The sequence below is a fragment of the Apis florea genome, unplaced genomic scaffold, assembly GCF_048593485.1.
Source record: "Apis florea isolate Af1SG1 unplaced genomic scaffold, ASM4859348v1 contig_2190_pilon, whole genome shotgun sequence".
Classification (NCBI taxonomy): Eukaryota; Metazoa; Arthropoda; class Insecta; order Hymenoptera; family Apidae; genus Apis; species Apis florea.
This window is the reverse complement of record NW_028256541.1, coordinates 2,661,590-2,681,363: the sequence shown is the minus strand read 5'-3', so window position 1 is coordinate 2,681,363 and position 19,774 is coordinate 2,661,590. Positions and strand designations below refer to the sequence as shown.

General features: G+C 32.3%; 2 protein-coding genes and 1 long non-coding RNA gene across 4 annotated transcripts in view; 1 reads left to right on the top strand and 2 right to left on the bottom strand.

Annotated features, from left to right (window-relative positions):
* Window positions 1-5,838, bottom strand: part of LOC100871800 (beta-1,4-glucuronyltransferase 1) — a 25,007-nt gene extending 19,169 nt beyond the window's left edge. Inside the window, exon 1 of the mRNA XM_012483700.3 lies at window positions 5,214-5,838. Within this exon, the coding sequence (XP_012339154.2) occupies window positions 5,214-5,324 (111 nt within the window). The 5' untranslated portion in view covers window positions 5,325-5,838. The remainder of the gene's footprint in view (window positions 1-5,213) is intronic.
* LOC105734854 (uncharacterized) lies at window positions 4,976-7,854 on the top strand. Its single transcript, XR_001111661.3, has 3 exons — window positions 4,976-5,368; window positions 5,545-5,849; window positions 7,467-7,854. It is a non-coding gene; the product is annotated as an uncharacterized LOC105734854 (long non-coding RNA).
* LOC116413903 (uncharacterized) lies at window positions 6,480-19,774 on the bottom strand. Of its 2 annotated transcripts, XM_086915816.1 has the most exons (8): window positions 19,438-19,774; window positions 18,925-19,091; window positions 18,262-18,475; window positions 16,172-16,563; window positions 11,794-11,883; window positions 8,615-8,680; window positions 8,096-8,326; window positions 6,480-7,371 (listed from the first exon to the last, which is right to left on the bottom strand). In XM_086915816.1, exons 1-7 carry the CDS (start codon window positions 19,619-19,621, stop codon window positions 8,096-8,098), a joined length of 1,344 nt encoding a protein of 447 aa, XP_086771942.1. In that variant the 5' UTR covers window positions 19,622-19,774; the 3' UTR covers window positions 6,480-7,371. The 2 variants fall into 2 exon arrangements, with proteins under 2 accessions (XP_086771942.1, XP_086771949.1); XM_086915823.1 differs by lacking the exon at window positions 8,096-8,326.

The window sequence follows — 19,774 nt, the reverse complement described above, 5'->3', positions numbered from 1 at the left end:
TTGACGACTAAATAGTTGAAAAAATACATTCCCTACCAGTTATGCAAAAATAAATAACTGATGGGACTTTTGGCTAACGAAAAACAAACATAATTAACAAGTACCTAATGCATATAGAAGTAAGTGAAATGTTGCCAATTTAAGAAAGCCAGTTTATACACAAAAAGATTCTGCTATTGTAACACGAATTATCATACTTCGAGAAGAATTATTCTCCAAATAACGTTCATCCACATTTAAATATATACAAGTATGGAAGTTGATATACACGTGTCTGAAATTTGATCCCTTTTACAACACTTTATCAAAAATCAATTTCCAAAGAAACGAAATTTTACGTATATCAAATACTTTGCGCATGCTCCTTTAACTCCTTCCACAGTGAAATGAGATAAACGAGAAGCATGAAATCGAAACAAATCGCATGAAATCGAACGTTATTTCGTTAAACGAATGAGAATGAAAGATATCGAGTTTCATGCGAAATCTACGGTTTTCATTTGATTAAAAACATTGTATCGAATTGGACGAACGGTGAACATCTCACGGTAAAAATAATCGAATCAAAACGTGACAGAGACGCGAACGTCGAGAAAATGATTCAGCGATGGTGCGTTAGACGCGTCAGACGACGTCGGTATATGTACCATGGGAGCGACGGGACTGGGATGTAATTCGACGTTTTCGATTTGTATATCCGGCACGTCGACCCCATTGAAAACGGTCGGAAACGATAAAACAATATACCACGGCCGCGCTGCCCGGTTTCCCGTTGAAAACACTTCGAAAATGTATTGAAAACACTCGAAAATGATTGAAATCAAACAAGTTACCAGGTGAACAAGAGAAATCTATCTATCGCGCTCATCGTGTCCGCGCGCGCTCTGCTCCTCGGTATCTGATCGAATGAATCATTTCAAATACCCCCGGTTGACGAGAGATACCATCTGCGAGACGAATGGATCGCACGCACCGAATTTAACCGGGATTCGTCCAACGAAAGTATTCTGGTTCGCGATCGTGTCGATAAATCGTTGATCGTGAACTCTGAGTTTCGACAACTATTTCCTTTTTTGCGAAAAAGATGTTTTCTATGTATAGGTGTATATATATAGAAAAATGTGTTATATGCGGATTAATACGGATCTTGTTGCTATGAATTATCGCAGTTTTGGAATTCGAAAAATATTGTTGGAAAAAAGGATGGGGCGAGTATTTAGGAATTTGTGTTTTGAAAGTTAGTACGGATATTTAATTTGCAAATATGGTGTAAAGAATGCAATGGCGAGCAAACAGCTTTATTTAAATGTAGTAGAAGATATATTACGCTATCACGAAAGATGTACAACATCTATTGAGATATGATATTCTCTCTTCTATGCACGTGTGACACGTCCGATATATTGGATATTCGTGATTTATAAAAGAGGATGCCGCGATCAAACTAGAATCGATATCCTCAACAAACGCAAAAGCTATTAATAACGAAACACTTGTTACATATACGGAATATATAAAGTAATATTCCTAATTTTTATCTTTTTAATATAAACAATATTTATTTAAAAAATATAAACAATATTTCAAGATGATTATAATTCAAATAATATATAAAAATGTTTGAAACAAAATTAATAAAACAAATGATTTGTAAAACTGTTACTAATAGTTATAAAGTATATTAATGGATAATTAAGTAGTTGTTAATTAACCATCAAAAACATAAAATCAAATAAAATCATCGTATCTAATTCAACGTATAAACAGGTCTACTTATGCGAGGCAGGGGATTATTACGTTGCCAACAATTATTTTGATAAAGAGTCATTAAGTAAGTTGCCATAATCTGATACAAAACCGCTGCAAGTAGTAGAAGTCACGCATGGAGTTGCCACCTTTCCTCGAAGCTTTAGTACGTGTGTAACAATTAACAGCGAATCAACTACGTGTAATCATGTACGTGTAAAAAAATGAAAATAATCTGATTAAATCGAAACACAATGTGATACATTTCAAAGATAAAATTTTGAAAAATTTAAACTTCAAATGTAAATGTTCGATACTTAAAAATATACGTAGATAGTAATGAAATGTGGAAAATGAAGAAAGAAAATGCAAATACAAAATTCAATTTTGACAAACATTAAATCTGTGATTTATACTATTTGTGATTTATATTCAATTTTTAACTATTTACTTTTTTTTTTAGATTATATTATATCATATTATATATGTTATTTCATAAAGTTATGTTTGTCTTATTCCAATGATACTATGTTGTAAAATATTTCTAAAAAAATATACATAATAGGATATGAGATACGTGTCTTAAAAATTTAAGAATTGATTTCTTTATCGTTTTTGTGTCACATGCGATTTTACCGGTTCAGTATAGAAAACGATTGTAGCGTTAATAGTGGCTGGAATTAAAACTTGATTTTACTATGAATAAGGTATAGATCAAACAGATTATCAGAAACAAAGTATATATAAGTAGAAATTTATATTTCTTTATACATTTATAACATAAATAACTATGTAATATTGATTTTTATGGTAACTCTGAACACAATTTAGCATTCATCCTAATTTTTTTTTATTATATATGTGTTCTATAACGAATAAATTGTTATTTTCAAAATTATTAATATTATTGCAATGACTCTTATTCAGTAAGATTAAATAATAAGTAAATAATTATTTTTTACAAAAGATTTCATCAAATTTCTATTCATTGAAATATGTTTCTGTAAAAAAATTGAACGATGTAAAATTTTAAATATAATTTCACACGAAATAATAATAATAATGCTTATTTTCTCTTACATTGGAATAAATTTGATCGTAAAGTAAGAGATATTTTACAAGAAAATTCTAAAATCAATTAATTTATCTATTTAATACAAAATTGAAAAACTAGTTCAATAAAAATTATCTACACTTTATCATTCTATTCAACAATTTTTTTTAATATTATTAATTGAAAAAAATCATATAAATTACAAAACAAAAACTTTCTAAATAAATTCTAACTGCTCTAACCGAAAAAAATTTCCAATTAATTCTCTTGATTGAATAAATCTCGTACAATTGTGCCAATTGAAAGTAACGTTTTACGTTTTCGTTTTTACCAGTAATTATAATCGTTGCTCCGACGATATACGACCTATTCTATTTGGCTCACTGACCACAATAATTGGCAGTGGTCACGAGAGGACACACTTCGATACTTCTCATCCGTCAATTCATTAAGATTGCTTTCATACATGCCGATTCCCACGATGATTGTTTCCTAGCCTGAAGCGGCTCAATTATAGGCGTCAGTCTGCTCGCACAAACGCTTGCGCATACAGGCATGCATATGCACACATATAGAGAGGGATGAATATGGAGATGCAAAAGGAAGATAAAGAAGGAAATAGGAAGGCGGCAGGGAAGAGAGGGAGAAAGATAATTCTCATTGTTCAGCAGTGGACGCCCTCGAGGCGTCTACCACTTCAAAGCCATTCGGTTCTCCGTAACTCTCATCGAACCAGAGTCCGGCAGTTAATGAACTGCCCTTCGGCGTTGCAATGCACGTTGGTGGTAGTATTAGTCGTCTAGGAACCTGGCCAAGTACCGGGAAGACCCATTATCCATTTACATAAAGGACCACAACGAGCCAGCTAAGGATTTACACTGCTCCCTTAACCCCCAAGAATTTCCGGAAACCGTCGTCGGATTAATGGTTTGACAAGATACGACCACGACACGCAATTTTTCGATCAGCTTTGGACATCGTAACGATATTTACGATCGACGTGTGTACGATCAACACGATATCGTTGATATTCGTGTTAATTGTAGCGATAACGATTCTTCTATTCTTTGTTTTAAATAACGATATCGTTGTATCGGTGTTGCGTGCGCAAACACGTACCATAAAATCGCAATTGTTATTAATCGATTTCATAGACGCCGATATAGCGCAACTATTATCACTAGAAACGGAATATAAACTCGGTTAAACAGTTTCAACTGAAATATTCCTTTAGAGAATGGCAGTTTAATGTAAATTACATATTTAAGTATATTTATTTATTAATCCTTCAGGATTGTTATTTGTTAATAATACTATTTGTTAACAATAGCGTGAAGTGAGTGCAATTGATGATATTTAGATATTTGGTATTACATTAAAAATAAAGAATAGGTATGAGTGTTTTTGATCAATTATTTGAATAATTGGATCGATCAAAGTATAAAATTAATGAATAGTTGAAATTTAATTTCTATCTCAAAATGTTGACTGATAATATATATAAAATTTACTTCAAGTTTTAATAGATAACTTTTCAATATTGTGTTCTGTTCAAAAACTTTGGTAATAAATTACAAAATACGTATAAATATAGGTATAAACCTATATTTTAAAAATTTATATCTTAAAAAATATTAGATGATACTAATATAAAATAGGAATAATCTTGTAATTATAAATAAGTTTTTGATATATTATATTATATATATTAATAAAATTATCGTAATATAAAAAATATTAACTGAATCAATCTAATCGATTTAATAATATCGATATAATAATATACAAGGGAAACATTATTAAACATACATCCCGTGACACACATTTTAATGCAAGCAAATTGATCGAAGAAACTTACATCGATATTTAAAAAACAGATTTTTCCAAACGATGAAATGGAAAGTAAAACACTTGAAAAATTAAAAATCAATAATAAATAAATAATAAGTAACATTGAATAAAATCAACATAACATTTTTATTTTACAAATAAAATATAGATGTCAATTTCATATATTCATCTTCTCACAATATCAACAGAAACTAGTCCATAAAAACCCTTAATCTTAATAATGGGAATGAAAAGATATTGTACGATGTAGTAATAAAAATAATCATATAAAAAACAAATTTCAAAGGCAAAACACAATGAATATAGCGACATAAGCAAAATTGCAATGATATGAAATCAGTGGGGGTTGAAGCCACGTGAGCGCAGTGGTATCGTCCATCTCGCGTCCGACACAGTGGCGACATCTCGGACGCGATATTCGTAAATTTATTCGTAAAGCAACGCACAACGATAATTTTCGTTCGTGTGGAAGAATTTCGCGTCTCGTAATCGCGATTAAGACCCGCAAATACCTTAACCTGGAGTGGTCTCAAAAATAAGCAATCACAAACAAACTGCTCACCTGAACCATTGATGTGTGTTGGCACGCGAGACAGACCTCCCCGCTTGGCGGCAGTCTGATGGTGAAATCAGTCCGTGCCAACCCCTGTCGTTGGCCTTGCACCCCGTGCATTCAGCATCAGGTCGAGCACAACACAACTGCACGCACGCACGCACGTGAGTATTGTTCACGTCACTGTCACGACCACGCCCACGCGCCACCGAGTTTCCCTTGTCCACGTAGACAGTTCACGTAGTGTCGTTAACTACCACCAGAGGTGCTGGTCGCCAGTCAACGGCCGCGCGGGCGCAACCAGTTAAAATCGATTATTTCGACGCTTTCTTCTTTCTAGGGTCAATCTTAATCTGGACGTGATAAATCTATTCGGGATGCATCGCTAATTCACGCGCAACGGCTTCTGTACAGGCAGCTCGTGGCGCCGCGACTACTAGTCGTCACCCCCCTTGCGGATCGTCGAGAATTTCACTATCGATTTGCCCCTCGACAGATTTCTACGTTTACTAGGAGAATCAAAAGTGGATACAGTTTATGTTGTATTTCGAACATAATTTGTACAGTTTTACTTAGATTACTTTGGAAAATATAATTTTGTAAAAATTATCTCGTTTTTAAATAAGGATCGAAAATGATGCTGAGGTTAGTGAGTTAAGATAGGAATAGTTAGAAATGAATATCGAATAAATTATCGATAGTAATGGACAATGATCAATATTTGAATAGGTTTGACAGGCTAAATATAAAACGTTATTTTTTTTTATTAATACAAAGAAATTATTTAAAATTTTTCAATATTATATATAAATATATATTTATTACATATATTCATGGAATACTTTCTAGAGATAACAAATATATAAAGTTAATGTACAAAAATATCAATTAGGACTTATTTATTAAGTTATAAACAATTATATTAATTAGATGAAATCAAATTATCACTTTATTTTCATCTCTAAGATAATAAGAAATTAAATCGTTAACTTTAATAAATCAGTCTCAATTAGCATCTTTGTACGCCAATTTTTATATTTTGATCTTTGTATATATTAATATCTTGTATATATTGTATATATATATATATATATAATATACACATTGCATACAAAAATTAGTTTCTCTTTTTCTCTCTTTCGAAAGATTATATATATGCGTATATTACATTATGATGATATTATGAATATAATATTAGAGATTTAAATTTCGATTTAGAGATATTTTTATCATTTGAAATGATAAATGAAATAAAATTATAAATGAAATAGAAGATTCATTTATCGCATATTTTTTATTAAATCTCATTTACTTTTGTTAAATTTATACCACGATTCATATCACGAAATGCATTCGATTTCAATTTAATTAATGTAGATAAAATTCAATTTCACTACTTCAATACTTTCACGCACGAATTTCGTATATTTTAAAGAGAATCCTTCCGATATCCTTTAAATAAATGTCGGTCCGCATTCAATTTAACTTCCGTTCAACGTTTAAAGCCTTAGGAAAGCCTGGACAGGTGTTATCGTATTTGCATTTCTCCTATCCCTAAGAAAACACGTTAAAACTCGAACTTGATAATAACAGTCTGCCTCGCGGAAATTAAATAGCCGCGTCAGAATCAAACTTTCCAGACTGTTGCTGCCAGACGTTGCGTGTTCAGGTTTGTCAAAAATTTCACGAATTTCTCGACAGAAACAATTAACAGACGTTCAATCTTATATTGTTAAAAAATTTTTAAAAAAGTGAAGTTTTCAAAAGTTTTTTTTTTTAAACTTTTCACAAAGTTAACTTCATGCAAATCCGATTATACATTCATGAAACCGTCTCGATAAATAAATGAGTTAAACAGGGGTAGTTCACAGTTCTTGATCTTTACAATCAAATTCTTTTCATCCGGATAATTCAATGGATGATTGCGGATAAAAATGGTCTGGTTGGTTTGCCCAGTTTGAAGTCTTAATGTGGCTTAGAATTTCTGGCACCGCCATGTACTCGAGACGTCAAAAACCGTTGAATAATTTCTGAATTCGCCTACCGGGTTTCGCGCATTCCCTGGTGTATCATACGGTCTAGTTGCTGGTATGAATGGAAAAGTATACATAGTTATGCGTGACTGAATGTATAAGTGTCGCTTTGGTGGCTGGAATCCACTATGACCCTGAAATAACATTTATAATTAATAAGTCGCCTAGATGAAATTAAGTTTAAATATTTTATCGATAGGCTAATCTCTAGGGTTTATAATTTATTTAGGAACGTCTCGAACTTGGTGGAAATAGAAGATAGAGAAGGAGGAGAAAATGATTGAAATTTAAGACTTTAGACATAAGAAATTGAGGAGAATCGGAAATACGTGGAAAAGAAATGAAGAAGCGAGTGCACGCGTTAATGGAAATTGATTTATGTTAATTCTTCGACAATCGCTTTAAATACCTCTTTTTTTTTTTTTGCGAAATATTTGCCGATGAAAATGTATTCTTGATTGAAATAATTGATAAGAAGATAGAGTTCTTTGGTTTTCGTAAATAAAAATAGAAATAATGTGAATTTATTTGAAAAAAATTTGAAATTGGCTGCTAAATTTTTTACATGAAAAAAGAAAAATTTGAAGAATTATATTATTTTAATTATTTTTATCAAATTGTTCAGAGACTTTATTGTACGTAAAAAAGAATACAAAATTTTTATAATGGAATTCTTTTATTCCATACATCTATTTAATCGTTGAATCCTTAATCTTTATTTAAGAATCAATTATAAATATATCTCGCATTCACAAATTTTCTGAATAAAAAATTAAATTATGCATGATGCTATATATTGAAAGGCACAATGTTTGATTCATAATATGATCTACCTTGTCCCTCTACCTTCCTACCTACCTAAAGTTGACGTTGCCTCAGAGATTCCAAATATGAATCTTCAATGAAGTCGTGAGAATTTAACGAGGAACAGAAACTCGGTATTCGTTCGAATTTCTTAGATTTTCTCGACAATGATATTTTGAAAGCATCGCGACTTTTCTTTGAATATCTATCGCTATTTGTATCGCTATTTTTCAGATCAATCTCGTCATCCTCAAATATCGTTAAAGGTATTGAATAATCTTGAACCTATAATAATAAAAACTATTGTAAATAAAAGCATCGATAAAGAAACAAATTATACAAGTAAGATTTAAAATAATCATCGAGATTTTTTATTTTTTTTTAAATGTTTGTAACGATTTTAGATTGAGATACAACGGTCACTACCGATCTTGCAAATCATACCAATAAAAAAATAGTAAGATAGTTGAAAGTATCTAAGGAAGAATCTCTTTTTCGAGCGACCATACAAAGAGATATCAGAAAAAAGATCATTGTTGAGTGTTCGTAAAAGAATGAAGTCTCTTGATTTACCTTTGTATCGATCTCCCGATTCTTCAAAGGAGGCAGGAAGCATTTTTCAGCGACAGTATCCTGCAACTGTGGATACAGAAAGAAACAGGAATAAGTTAAAATAAGTTCAAAAAAAAAAGAAAAATGGACGATATTTTAAAATTGATCGAACTCTTCTACCTTTGATACAAATTTTCTCGTAATGTATGTGGTTCAAATCAACAAAATTAATTGATCGAACTAAAACTGGATTAAATTAAATTAAATCAATCATCATCGTTAAAAGATATCATAGTATCTCTCGTATAATCTTAGAGAATAAAAAATCTAAGTTGAATAACAAACTTTAATTCCCAAAACTATTTCGATACCGAATCAACTCGATTATTTCCTTAAAAATTCCATCTCGTACGAACGGAGTTTAGCATGAAATTATTTTGAAATAGTTTCCCCTTTCGAACTTGCTCCCCTATCGCAACGGGGAGCGAGATCAGCGTCGCGAGATGTCGCAAACCGTTTCCAAATTCCTTTGCAAATTGTTTTGCGCTGACCGGTTGCGCATAAACGGAACGAGCCGGGCAAAGAATGTTCCGAGCAAACATGCATAAAGAGCGTAACTCGTTGAAATTCAGGCCGCGATTATCAATAGCGAGAGAGACATGGATAAAAGCAGGGGAGGGAGGGGCGCAAGCAGGGGCCACTCCTGCAAGGACGAAAGTAAGCAAAATCTAATTCCGGTAGCGGTAGGCGAGTCACGGGGACTCCTTCCCAGGGAGACGTAACGTAGGTTTATCCACGTGTAGAGAATTTCTCTACCTTCTCTCGCCTTCGTATCCTCAATTCCCGCCCTGTCCTTGTGGTAGTTGCGGCCTGCAGCCCTCGCTTTGTGCATATAATTGGATTTAGCTTTGGGATCTCCCCTCTCCACTTTGCCCGCCAGCATCCCAACCCTTCGCCCTTTTCCCTCTCCCCTTGTTCCATCTTCTTCTCACCCCTACCGTCTTACGATTAGATCTAATGACCAATTTTACATCGCCGATAACCAGTACGTGTATGTGTGCAATTAACAAACTGAGAAACACGTTATAATCGCACATACGTTGTGCGATTATAGTTTCTCTCGGTTGGCTAAACACGGTTTACATTATCATTAAGGAAAATTTAATCCTTCTTCGATGAGGTGATATATGTATATTCTGACCATGATTTGTACAATATCTTCGATGTAATTATTGCGACGAAATCGGGTTAATTTCGTGACCGATTAAACGACGAACAAGGGACGATATATTAAAGAGTCATCGATGCCACGATTTCGTGGTATTCCGAACGCGCTCCCCATCGTCCCTCTGCCGGCGAAAATAAATGTAAAAGCCCGATGACGAGAGTTGCGCGACGTTAACGATCCTGTAACGAACATAGGGACGAAACGCGTAACGTGGAGGAAGGGAAGATGAAACGGGGGGGAAAAAAGAGAAAAGAGGAGGAGGCGCTGGCCATTGTTAACACAAAAGTGATACGTACGTAATTAATTTCGCTTATAAATCTTGCAGAGGACCATTACGAGACTTGACTTTCCTCCGTGCTAAACGAGAGTAAAACGAATCAGTTTTCGTCGCGATGCCTCTTTGCGTCCTCTAATTGGCAATTAACTATCGAGCGTAACGCGAGCAAATGGTGGACGATGTTAATTCGTCATCCTGCCGCGCTTCGACTATCCTTTTTTTCGCGTTATTACGGTTTTCCAATATGGATATTTGATTTTGATTCGAGACCGCTCGCGCGCCTCCCGTTATTCGATTTATAACAAAAGCATCACGTACCTGAAACGGAGATAATTTTTTTTTTTTTTTGTATAAGTACGATTCGAGAAAAATTGTCCTATTTTGCGAAATTGTTACAAATTGCTAAATGCATGGAGATCGAAAATTTCAAAATTTTTGCCGTTCTGGAGTTTTAACGATCCGATAACATTTTCATGTAAAATTTTCATGTAAAAATACAAATGAGAAGCTTTTTCGATAAAATTAGTTATTGTTCACGATTATTTGTGAATGTTCCGAAATGCAAAATTGTCACGCGTTTTAATGGATATTATATTTATCGCAAATTAAATAATTTCGAATGAAATATAAAACGTTGCTATAAAAAATAAAAACTACGTTATTTACAACAATTTTTTCTTTAAATTTTCCTGTAAATTTTTATTTCTGTCGTAACTTTTGTCAGCAAATATAGAAATTAATGAAACGAAACTTATGTCTCTTGTAATGCGATATTTGTCTAATTTTAAAAAGATAATTTTTCGAATTCGCGGAAAATGAAATATAAAACAATATTTTTTGCGATGTTGTAACGATAAATATTAAGTGTGAACTTAATATTGCTATCATTATTTTAATTTCAATCATCGTAATTTCGGTTATCTTTAATTATTTTAATTATTTTATTCAATTATTTGATTCGAAGAATCCATGCTGTCTAACTTTTCTTTAGATAGATATTAAGTGTGGTGGAATTCCAATGAAATGCTGACATTTAGTATGAGTTAGAGTTGAGATATTTCAAGTCCATCAAAATTCATGAAGAAATAAGTTTACCAGTTAAAATATACAAATATATGTATCTATATTGTCACCGTCAGTGCATACGTAAAGAGAAAATTCAATATAGTAGTTACAATTGTACGTATAGGCAAGAGTTGGTTAAATTTTTTTCTCTTGCACTCTCCATATTCTTAACTCTAATTTTAATCAATCAATATAAACATTAAAAATATCATGCACATGGCATATTTTTGCGAATATCTCAAAAGTTAAAACTGAATTTATACATATAATATATATAACATATAGGATTAAAAGTAACTCAGAATCACTCATTTTTTAAATAATTATCATATTATCTTTTATATCTTCCTGCTCAATGCTCACCAAAAGCATAACTAATATGCACCAAGTATAACATTAAGAAAACTAAGAAATAAATTCAATTATCAAAAGCAAATTCAATCACGGATTCCTTAATATGCTATATTAATAATTTTTTTCTTTTTTTTTTTTTTTAATTGATCTAAAAATATCTTTTCCCAGGCGTATTACGTATTTAAAAAAAACTATCATTATTATTACTTGCTACAAATTACTTCTTTTCCAATAGATAAACAAAAAGTTTATTAAACGCGTGCGCATGACACATACCTTAAGCCTGTGCGTTTGCAGCAATATCCGTTGGCGATTACGCGCGCTAACTGAGTTCCCATATGACCTTCGCCGCATCAGCCACTCTCTCTGCAACAACAAACAATCCCTGAAGCTGCCATCGCTTCGATGAAACTTTCAAACTAAACAGACCGGGAGGTTCGGGCGCCGGGGGCTTTATTTACTTTTTACGAAAGCCCTACGACCTCCATCGCCATCCCCCCCCCCCCCTCCAAGTTTCCGGTAACGCGAGCACGTATATGTACAACCTACACATCCGTCTGAAACACGTCTGACAACGTCACCTACCGTATATGGAAACCCCTTATTCCTCTCCCTCTTCCTGCTCCCCTTCCATCCGCCTGCCCCTTTTTACCGCACACCGACGCATCGAAGGATTCGGTGTGGGTTTGCCCGTTAAAAGTGCAGTAAGATCGATCGATCGAGCTACACCGAAAATCGTCGAGTGCCGACTCGCCCCCCGACCGAATCCAGCGGGTAAAGTAGATTATGCAAATGCTTGTCGAAAGAGGAGGACGATGCAAAGGGAAAGGATAGGGAGGATGGGCGAGGGGCAGGTGGTAACCGGGGCCGAAATAGAAAGGAAGAACAAAAGGACGAAAGGAAAGGGAAAAAAGGAAATTGTATCTGACGGAGGATTCAGAGCAAGACTACGTTCTTAATAGTCGAACGAATTGTTATTTGTTTTTTAAACTTGAAAATATATTGAAAATATTTCGAGCGTTTTGTATCTCGTGTCGTAAAGTTCACGAACAATTTAACGAGTAAAATCTAATTTTAAACTTTTATTAAACGTATTATTTCATATGTTGAATATTTCATCCCAATAGTTGATTTATACTACTTATCTCGTAGAGCCAATGGTTAACTTGTACTTCTTATCTTGCCTGAGCAAAGCTGTCTCGTGTTCATTTTAAGAGAAACAGGCATATACTTACGGTAACTTAACAAGACTTGACGATAATTTCAGGGATGAACTGAATTAGAAGAAGATCCAAAATCAAATGTTTTCCCTTTTTATTCATCCTTTGATTACTTCACGCTATTCTATTGCACTATTCCGCTTGTTTCTTTCCCTTTATTTTTTTTTTTTTTTTTTTTCGTTTTCTTTACGTGTTAATGCACATCGGTGTAATTCATATCACGTTAAATTAAACCGCGGCCAATATTAATACAATCTCTCCGGAGTCTGTGTAATTATAGGCATTATGGTGTACCTCTGCTGTCCCCTTGTTCCAGTCCGTTGGCCTCCTCCTCTGGCGTTTCATTTAAACTGTCCTTGACGGCGCGTCCAACAGGAACAAATTTATTCCCGCATATCGGTGTACTTATCTACACTAGTATCCAAGTTACTCGGTAATCCTGGATAATAGCAAAAGAATGTACGACAAATGTGCGGTTGTAAGAAAAAGTCTTGGATAAAGTCCATATTTTTCCTCGAGAACAAGTTGCGGCTTGAAAGTTCTTTCTCTGTACCATCACGGTACAGTGCACCTTCTTCCCATATTACGTTACATATCATTCACATGCTTTAATGTGAACCGTTCCAGTAAAATTAAATGAAAAATTAATTGAAATATTTATTGAAAATTTATTAATTTCTTGCAATGAATCTTTCATTGTTTTTCACTTGAAATATATTTGCTATAGATCAGAAATAATGATACATATCAAAGATTAAATTTAAAACCCAGTAGATGTATTGGATGAGGATCAATCTTCTAAATCAATAGAGGGAAGTTCTCTTCAACTGTTCTCTTTCAGAGTATTATTCATCAGGTTGTTCGCTTGAAATTGTACTAAGTTCGATTCACTTCGTAACTTTAGACTAAAATCATCCTCGACCCACTAAATATTCCAAGATATATCTTCCAAAATTGTATTCCAGTTTAAACAGAATTGCAGATATAATACTTTACTGATATCTATTATAATTTTATCAGTTCGATGTTATATAGCTATGAAATTATATTTCATTCTATATTTACAATAGATGTAAATGTGTTTGACAAAATTTTATACATCGTCACCAACGATATAATTTTGAGAACTAATATTCGTATCGTCGTATCTCTATGCGCAAATAAGAAAATACAACATAATAAATTTGATTCAAAAAAATACAAATAAATATACATAAATTTTTTTTCATATTAAATTAAAATTTGATTTTGATTTTGCGACTTAAAATTTTATTACATCTTATTTGCATTATAGAATAAGTATATTAAAACACACTGAAACTTTAAGCGTTGACTTTTTAAATATTTATATTATTATATCGGCCAGAAAAAAAACTCATACGAATATTCTGCATACAAACTTTCATTTGAATAAAAATTTAGGAGGTTTAAGTGAATTTTCTTTTAAAATAGCGTTCAAATACTTTCTCTATCGTTGTATTTGCATGAAAACCCTCAGTCTCATCATTTGCATTCGATCAAAGAGGAAGACTTTATCAAGACTGATAAAAAATTGTTGCTAAAGCGAATTCTTTCTTCTTAAAAGCGAAAAGGAATGCGAATACATATGTAGAAGAGTACGCGTATGTGAATCAATGGGCAACCATAACTAACTTCTTCCTTCCCTCTCTTTCTTCTTCCAAGGTCCAACTCGTAGTATTAAGAACTCTGAAAAATTTACAGGCCGGCCAGCTCTAGAATAGGTATTTAGCTCAAAGGCTTCTGGAATTTACTGTGTCTCCGAGTACCAACGGCGACAACTATTTCCTCGTTGTGCGCCTGGCGTCGCGCGACTGTCGAAGTTACACTGGCACGTCTACCAGAATGCTGTCTCGAAGGAACAGCATTGCTCTCGAGTTTTTCAAAGCATCCGCTATTGTGGCGCCATCTTATGTATCACGTATAAGTATTGAAATACTATCTTCGTTGAGTTTGAAAATAAAATTTTATTCCACTAATACGATACTCGTAATAAATGTAAGAAAAAATATTAGGACGAGTAACTTTAATCATGAGTTGGTAAACAGAATTGTTTTTTAAAATGATGTTAATTTATTTGGCTTTAAGATAATTATTTATAAAAAGATTTTATTCTCTGATCTTGATGATTTTTTAATAATATTGTGGAGATTTTACTTGATGATCATTAAAAAGTTATTAATAAAAACGTTTAACAGTTTAAATTAGATCAGATTATTGCTGCAAACAATTGATGATTGGCTTCCTCATCCAGATTAAGAAAACTAATCCAAATAATGCAAACTATTAAATCAACTAATCAGTTAAATGAGTTTTTACTTAATTTTGATTTGAAGTGAAAAAAACTTAGAATGAACATGAATTAAAACATAGAATAAAAATTCATTTAATTTCTGACTTTATGATTGATATTGAGTTCGGTAATAAATAACGATCATTAAATAAAATTCTTCACGATTTAACGTGATGACTTTTTGCAACAATAAAATCATCGAGATCGAAGAATAATATATTTTCATAAATATTTATTGACTTTAATATGAGTTATATAGTATACCAATTTTCTTTTATTTATATTAAATTATATTATCAATGGTAAATTCAACTTCACGCTTGATCATGCTGAGTAGAGAATCCTTGAAATTCTTCGCGTATCGTTCGATGTACAAATTTGATAGGACTCGTACGAAGAAAATAGAAGGTATCAAATGATAAGATAGCTGCGAGGAAACGGACGCATGTTTATTAGATTGAAGTTACGAAGACGGGCGACAAGCTAACTCGCTTTAGGTCTTCCATGAAATTGTAAACTGTGATGGGTCGGCGGAAGCGAAGTTTCTTCTACTTCGCTTTCTCGACTCTGGCAGGTTAACTTCCGATGGGACAAGGAAACGAGATTGCGAGATGTCTATGTTCGAACTTCTGCTAACTCGACTTTAACCCGAATAGCCGCGCTCATCCATGAATCATAAAAAAATGCGATTTATGAATATTAAAATACACATAATAAAACGTTTGCAGAAATAAAAATATCATGTACAATCGATCGAAAATAATTCTAAATTCTCAATAATTATTCTCAAAAGAATATGCTGTGAACGCCATCTTCGAATAAATTAATTCAATCAAGTTGAGAAATTGCAGAGAAATAATCCGTAATTCTATTACATGTTTAATTATTTCAATAATTCTATTCTTATTGCATCATTCGCTATATTGAATATCCTATTTCCTTGTTCTCAATTAAAAAGTCAGATGTAGATTTAGAAAATCATAAAAACCATATATATAGATAATAAAAATCACAAATTCGAACGATCGGCGATCTAACACCAAGCCGCTTTATCTCCGATCTCGAAACAAATAAATCCCAGCTCAATTAAGTACGGTCAAAGAATGTACCGGAACACACTTACCTTGGCTTGCATCTCAACTTTATCGGGCCCAAGAGATCGATCGAGTTTCGGTATCGACAAAGTCCTGTATTCCTCGATGGTGTATGGCTTGTAACCAAGATTCTTTTTCGATTTATCGTCAGCCGTGTTCTGCTTAACCGTGTTCGAATCGGGGGAGATGTAGGAGGTATCTTGAAACGTTGATTGATCCACAATTTTAGAGGATCGGTTTTCGGAGGCCAGAGGATTGATAGATCCCTCGATTATACGCCTATAAAAACTCAACTCGCTTTGATCGTCCCTCGGGGTGCACAACGTACGTATATCGTTGTCACTGAGCTCCTCTCGTTCGCTGTCCCCGCAAACCGACAAGGTGGAACCCTCCGGGGATCGAACGTTGTATTGTGGTCCACCTGCGAACAAGGAGAAACTGAAGATGCATCTTAGCCGGATCGTTCTTTAATGTGTCGCTTTGAAATTAAAGTAAGGGAATTGAACGAGATTTGAAAGGGAGATATTCTTTGAGGCAAAGAATTCTCAATTTCAAGTATATTATAATAAGATATTAATTATACTTTGATGCTATCATACGCAAAATATTAATCAAACTGACTTCACTAAATAGAATAAAAATGCAAATGTATAATGATTTAAATATATTCAAAAATACTTGAATACATGAAAATTTAATATATGTGTATTTATAAAATCTTAATTGTCATTAAATAAAGAAATAAAGTAATGAAAATTAGATCGATTAATTTTATAAGGGAAATCTGTGAAATCTTTATTCTATAAACAATTATTATTTTAAAACAACGAAGGAATAGCATTTAAATGTAAAATTAATTTATATAGTAGAAAATAACACGTTCGAATGAAAGCGAGTCAAGTTTTAAAGAGAATTGATTATATTAAATGAATAAAGCAGAATTTGTGACTTGTATTGCTTAAAAAATAATTAAAATTAATCTAAAAAAAAAAAAAAACAATTTCAGTAAAAGAAGACAAAGGAAAAACTTTTAAAAAAAATATTTAATATTATATATATATATATGTTGAAAATAGAATCTTTAATTAAAACGTGAATGATAAAGCTGCAATTTTAACGCTGAATTTAAATCTATATTTAAATTTCGAATAAAATAAAATTAAAATTGGAAAAGAAATTTCTATTTGGAATTGACTTAATGCTATTCAATCGATATCGATTCGATGAATCGTTATTTTTTTCGAAAAAAAAAAAAAAGATAAAAAAGTACGATCGAAAAAATAAATTTATATTTGAAAACTCTATGAGAGTTAATCTAAATTGTTTCTTTCTTTATTAGTATCTTTTTATCTATTTTATTTTATTTTTTTTTTCTTCTTCGTTAGTAACTTTTTTATTTACTCTCGCCTGATATTTATATATCTATAATACATTCAATAATCATATTTTTTATATAGATTTTAAATTATTGAATTTAAATATTCTATACGTAAATTAAAAAAAAAACAAAAAAATTCTTGTCACATTAATTACTTTTATATTTAATGATCTCTATATCAATAACAATAAATCTTTAATAAGTTGCAACTAAACTTACAATTTGGAAAATACAATATCGTTAATATGAGAAAACTTTTCGAACTTGTAACTATCTAAAAACCTTCGAGTTAAGAAAGCTTCGAAATCGATATCAAATTATATCGAATCCTGGAGTAATCTCCAGGGTGTTGTATACATATATCTTGGTACCTAACCTTTTAAAAATAGTGGTCTTTCCAAATACAATTTCTCTTCCCAAGGAAAAACAGGAACCGCGCGGTCTTATCGCGCTTCGAGTTAAATAGAGATTCAACATGTCCAAATAACAATAAAGCAGAACCGTGGCAAGACCAACAAACAAGAAAGGATTGAGACGACCATCGTACGTTCTAATTCTGCAGATATATATATATATATATTCACTAGTGTCGAAAGGACATCTAATCACGATCAAAGTAAACGTTCTCCGGAGGAAAATTGCATGGTTCCAGTAGCATTTAGAGTGACCCTTGCGTAAACGCACCCTTTCAAACCCTCGCGTTGGTCACGAACGAAGAACATTATCTCGTTTCGAACTAACTGAATTTCCGACGATAGAGGTCCAAATAAGAGTATGATTTCCTCGCCTGCTGAACCACCGGGGCGAGCACATTTCCAAGCTTTTTATTCGGTTTCATAGATATCGAACTATCTTTAGGATTATAATTTTGTTTCATTTGGGAGGCCTTCGAAAACCGTTTTGAACATTTTGTATCGATTTTCTTATCGACGTTATTCTCCTCTCGATTTTTATTCTAAAAAATAAAGATAAGCTTGATTTAAAATATTCATGTAATAATTTTAACGTAATAATAATAATTTATGATTTGAAATGTTAAATTATGCAATATTGTGGAAAATAATTGTTTTAATACGAATTTGTTATCGAAATTCTCAATAAAATGCAAGAAATTGGGATAGAATTATTTATTATTAACAGATTATGATATCTATATATTCCAACGATTGAAAATTTGGAATTAAACTTCTTTGATACTTGAGCTGATATGTAATTGAACTGAGATATGATTATGATTAAAAAATTGAATTAATCCGATAATAAGTCAAATCAAAAATAATAAAATAATATAAATTTAAATTCATGTTTGCATTGTTCATAATTTAGAAAATAATTAAAATGTCTCTTTTGAAATATTTTGAAGCTCCTGAATCGAAACGTTTCTCATCATACTCGTGATCTTACGTTTCTCTTAAGGCGATCCACGACGTCTCGTTTTCCGTTCTCCAAAGACGTCGGATGTCGTCGCTTGGACGCGTCGACGGGTCTTCTGTTCACAATTATCGCATTCTTGCTGCCGACTGTCCTCGTGTCTTTGTCGGTACTCGGCGTGGTTTCATTAGATCCGGTATCTGAAACGTTTTCAGTAAGAAAGAAACAGGACAAATGTCAGTCTCCTCGAATGGATCGATGATTCATCTCAGTCTCAACTTTTCATAAATGTTTCTTCGTGAATTTATAAAAAAAATATAAAAGGAAGTTATTATTATTTAAACACCTGAATACGATAATATATAATCTATTTATAACATCAAAATTTTGTATTAACATATCAATAATTTTATCATGATTAATTAACTCTTAAGTGATAAACCAAGTGGTGAAATTAATAATGTTAGAAATTGAAATTGAATTGATTATTTAATATAATATTGAAGTATCATAGATATATATATATATATATTTTATTACTCTTGCCTTGTTTTTGAGATAATGATGGAGAAATAGATTTTGGCGAAAGTGATGGCTTAAAGAATAAATCAAAAATCAATGTTTTGGTTGGCACTAGGTTAGATCCAATGATATTTTTGTGTAAAATATTCTTATTCCTTGGTGAAATTTCATTAACATTTTCTAGCGAATCCGTAGAATATATTGACATTTTTGGGACAATTTCAATTTATTTGAAAAGTACGCGAGAAGCTTCATGAGAACATTATTATAGTTAATTACATTACTTTACAGTATGCGTCAAACGGATAAATATAAATTATTTCATACGTTTTATTGTGTGACTCAATTCAATCTGTATTAT